The 2,867-nt window shown below is 34.7% G+C and overlaps 1 protein-coding gene across 1 annotated transcript in view; it reads right to left on the bottom strand.

Annotated features, from left to right (window-relative positions):
- Window positions 1–575: 575 nt before the first annotated feature.
- The window catches only part of LOC119633178 (carnitine O-palmitoyltransferase 2, mitochondrial), a 3,404-nt gene continuing 1,112 nt past the window's right edge, over window positions 576–2,867 (bottom strand). The window contains exons 2-4 of the mRNA XM_038026542.1: window positions 1,792–2,520; window positions 947–1,738; window positions 576–870 (exon numbers count right to left, since the gene is read on the bottom strand). Of these exons, the coding sequence (XP_037882470.1) occupies window positions 738–870; window positions 947–1,738; window positions 1,792–2,520 (1,654 nt within the window). The 3' untranslated portion in view covers window positions 576–737. The remainder of the gene's footprint in view (window positions 871–946; window positions 1,739–1,791; window positions 2,521–2,867) is intronic.

Raw genomic sequence — 2,867 nt, forward strand, 5'->3', positions numbered from 1 at the left:
CATTTTAACCAATAATAAATACAATAAAAAAACTTGGTATATAATCAGAATCAAAATTGATCCCTCTCAACAAATATTATCAAGATAAGAGAAAAAAGTATTCAGGTTTTCAATAAGACAAATAAAAAAAGCTGCTTCCTTTTATCCGGGATTTGGTTTAGAAGGCGAAAGATCGCAATTAGACAAGGCTACATTTTTAATGAAAGCGTATGCCTTCTGTAAACCAATTTTCATTACTGTCTCATTTACTGGGACTTGCGGCATAAAATAAGAGTTTGTCTTGTGGATGATTTATCTTTCCTCCACTTTTTCTTAGAATTTCGAAAAGTTACACGCAATTATATTTGGCGAACAAATATCATCCAAGTGCAATAGCGGTATTTAACTTAATCTTAGTAGTTTGCAAGCGAAAAGATTAAATTTTTAAATGCGAAAAGTACGTTTTATAAACTTACTTTCAAGAAATTGTATTAATGAGGTTACCGTTTGCGTTCATAAAATCGTATATTTTTCGATTGAATGTGTTAGAATTTTACATAATAATAAAAATGTATTTACTTATTTCGACTTAGAATATTATAAAATGGAAAATTTTCAAAATAAAATCTTAAAAGTTCTGGGCGTTCAAAAGAAAAGCTTATAGGAAATATCTTGAATATATTATGTATATGAATGAATCCGTTACGAGAAAACATAAAAATAATTTTAAATGCAGACTATTATTATCTTCGCAGCAATTATTTACTTTCAGCGATAATTTTGCATATACGATCAAAAGCCTTTTCCAAGCTGTTAGTAAATTCTCTGCCGTTGCAGCCGTCTTTATATGAAGTGACAAAAGCCCCGCACATGTCGCTTTTCATTGAGTAACTGTTAGGGAGGGATTGCAAAAATGTTGTTTTAAAAGAAAAAATTATTATATTATTGCAATAATGAGTTTACTCACCCAACACCTAAACCATCACGTACAACCGGACCAAAAGCTCCTAATAATAAAGCTTCTGAACCCAATGTAGAAGTACTTATGATATTGTAATTAATAAGTTTATAAGCTTCACTATTATACAACAGCGGTAAGGGTCTGTCGTTGATTTGCGCCATATGCCTTAAGGCAAACAAGTGACGATCGAAGCCCTGGCCCATGGCAGCTTCTTTAGTTAATTGTCCGTGGTAGGTGGAGCATTGATCTATTAACGTTCTCAAGCGTTTAAAATCATTTTGACTATTAGGATTTAATAGAGTTTCACAAAATTCTTTGGTTTTATTGGTACAGGGTCGCATGGTCTCGGTGCGCCCGTGTTTAAACGCCGCAGTGCTACAGGATTCATAGGTGCCTACGTATTTGTTGAACGCTTGCCTAAAAGCTAATTGGAATGAGAGTTGCATAATAGAGTCTGGACTGAGGCGATGCCGTTTACAGATCTCTTTAGAGAGATGAGGATAACGTAGAAAACTCGTATTCAGAGACTCAACATTATCGTTGTGTTTACGTTGCACATTGGTAACCCCAGCACGTAATTTATCGTCGATTGCAAAGCTTAGATAACGCACTTTACTGGAGTCTATTTTAGGCAAGGATTGTAAGTCTTGAGTACTCAAAAAGGGTTTACTGACTGTCTCTTTATAGATCTCATTGAAGTAACGTAAAACGGCTACGCCATCACCCCAGGAATGTTCAAAATTGATTGCAGCAGTTCCATCAGAGCCCAAAAGCAGGCTTACGGATTTATCAAACCATCTGAAGAAAAGCTAAATGTTAAAAAAGGTATATATATGAAATACGATTCTTACCTATTCGTAGCTTTACCAGCCAGGAAATGCTTTAATAAAGGTATGGGATCATTCTCGCTATAAACAGGATCTTCAGGTGTATCCAAACATACGCAAAACAAAGCGTTATCAATTTGATTCGTTAACAAATCATTATTTACTTGATGGCTAATCAAATGCTTCCTGATCTCTGCCCATTCATTTCGATTTGCAGCGGTTAAAATCCCCAAAGGTACCTCCGCTGACTTTTTAGATTCATCTAATTTTACGACCATATTTAGGCGCCCCAAAATTTCTTTCGATGACTCAATATTCCCCTGTGAATCTAGCACATCTACCGCATAAATATTGCCACGTCTCATAACAATGATGTGCTTGGACTTAGGATTCTGTACTAAACGATCTTTAACTGCTTCTGGTATGCGTGAAGTGCCAAACAAACGCTCGTACTGGCTCATATCTAAAGGGTAGGCTTTGAACGCATACGAGACATATGTAGCTACAAATTGTGGAGTTAAACGCATCCATTGGCGATAACTTTCTGTATCACTTTTCTTTGGATTCATATGAAAAACTTCCGGTTCCAATTGGCCATCAAGTAACGAACGCCAATAACGCAAAGAGCTTATAATCAAATTCGCACCACGTATCAACTGATGATGATATTCAGGACGAGAATCAGAATTGAAGACCATCAAAGGGTTATAATTTAGAGGAAGAGGAACACGGTCTTTCAAGTACATATCAAACCTACACGAAACAATCACCAAAAGTACATATATATATATATATATATATATTTATATATATAAATATTTATATATATAAATATATATATATATTCATTTAAGTGCAGCACATTCGCTAGGGAGAAATACTGCTGAAAATGGTACGCATACGTATAGCTGTAAGGTAGTTTAGAGGATTTTATGGTGGACTGCGACCAGTTATTAAATACAATTAGATTATTGCTCTAATTCCACAAACAATAATACATAATAATACAGAGCAGATACAGTAGACCTAACTACTCCACAACTTCGATTCGCCTATAGATTACAATAACTAAATGTGAAAATTGAAATTCCTATACTCTA

Source organism: Glossina fuscipes, unplaced genomic scaffold (genome assembly GCF_014805625.2).
Source record: "Glossina fuscipes isolate IAEA_lab_2018 unplaced genomic scaffold, Yale_Gfus_2 2, whole genome shotgun sequence".
Taxonomy (NCBI): Eukaryota; Metazoa; Arthropoda; class Insecta; order Diptera; family Glossinidae; genus Glossina; species Glossina fuscipes.